The 358-nt window shown below is 64.5% G+C and overlaps 1 protein-coding gene across 1 annotated transcript in view; it reads left to right on the top strand.

Moving 5' to 3' along the window:
* The window catches only part of LOC104169148 (class II histocompatibility antigen, B-L beta chain-like), a gene marked incomplete at its 3' end in the record, with an annotated part of 1,574 nt that overhangs the window by 676 nt on the left and 540 nt on the right, over positions 1-358 (top strand). Inside the window, 1 exon segment of the mRNA XM_009709975.1 lies at positions 1-189. Within this exon segment, the coding sequence (XP_009708277.1) occupies positions 1-189 (189 nt within the window).

Below are 358 nucleotides of genomic sequence, written 5' to 3'. Positions count from 1 at the left end.
ACAACCGGGAGCAGTACACGCACTTCGACAGCGATGTGGGGCACTATGTGGGTGACACCCCCCGGGGTGAGTCTACTGCCAAGTACTTCAACAGCCAGCCGGGCATACTGGAGCAGAAACGGGCTGAGGTGGACACGGTCTGCCGGCACAACTACGGGGTGTTGACCCCTTTCCTTGTGGAGAGGAAAGGTGAGTGCGTGACCGAACATTTCCCTGGGGGACGGGCACAAGCCAAGCCCCCGGGCTCGCAGGAGGGACAGCGTGTCCGTGCCGTGCTGGGGCGAGGCCCCGAGCAAAGCCCCTGTGCCCTTCCGTGAGGACGCGAGTCCCTTGCAGCCTCCCTGGGCACGTCCTGCGT

Source organism: Cariama cristata, unplaced genomic scaffold (assembly GCF_000690535.1).
Source record: "Cariama cristata isolate BGI_N322 unplaced genomic scaffold, ASM69053v1 scaffold27771, whole genome shotgun sequence".
In the NCBI taxonomy this organism is placed as follows: domain Eukaryota; kingdom Metazoa; phylum Chordata; class Aves; order Cariamiformes; family Cariamidae; genus Cariama; species Cariama cristata.
Note: the sequence above shows the minus strand (reverse complement) of the source record. Positions and strands in the feature narration are given on the sequence as shown.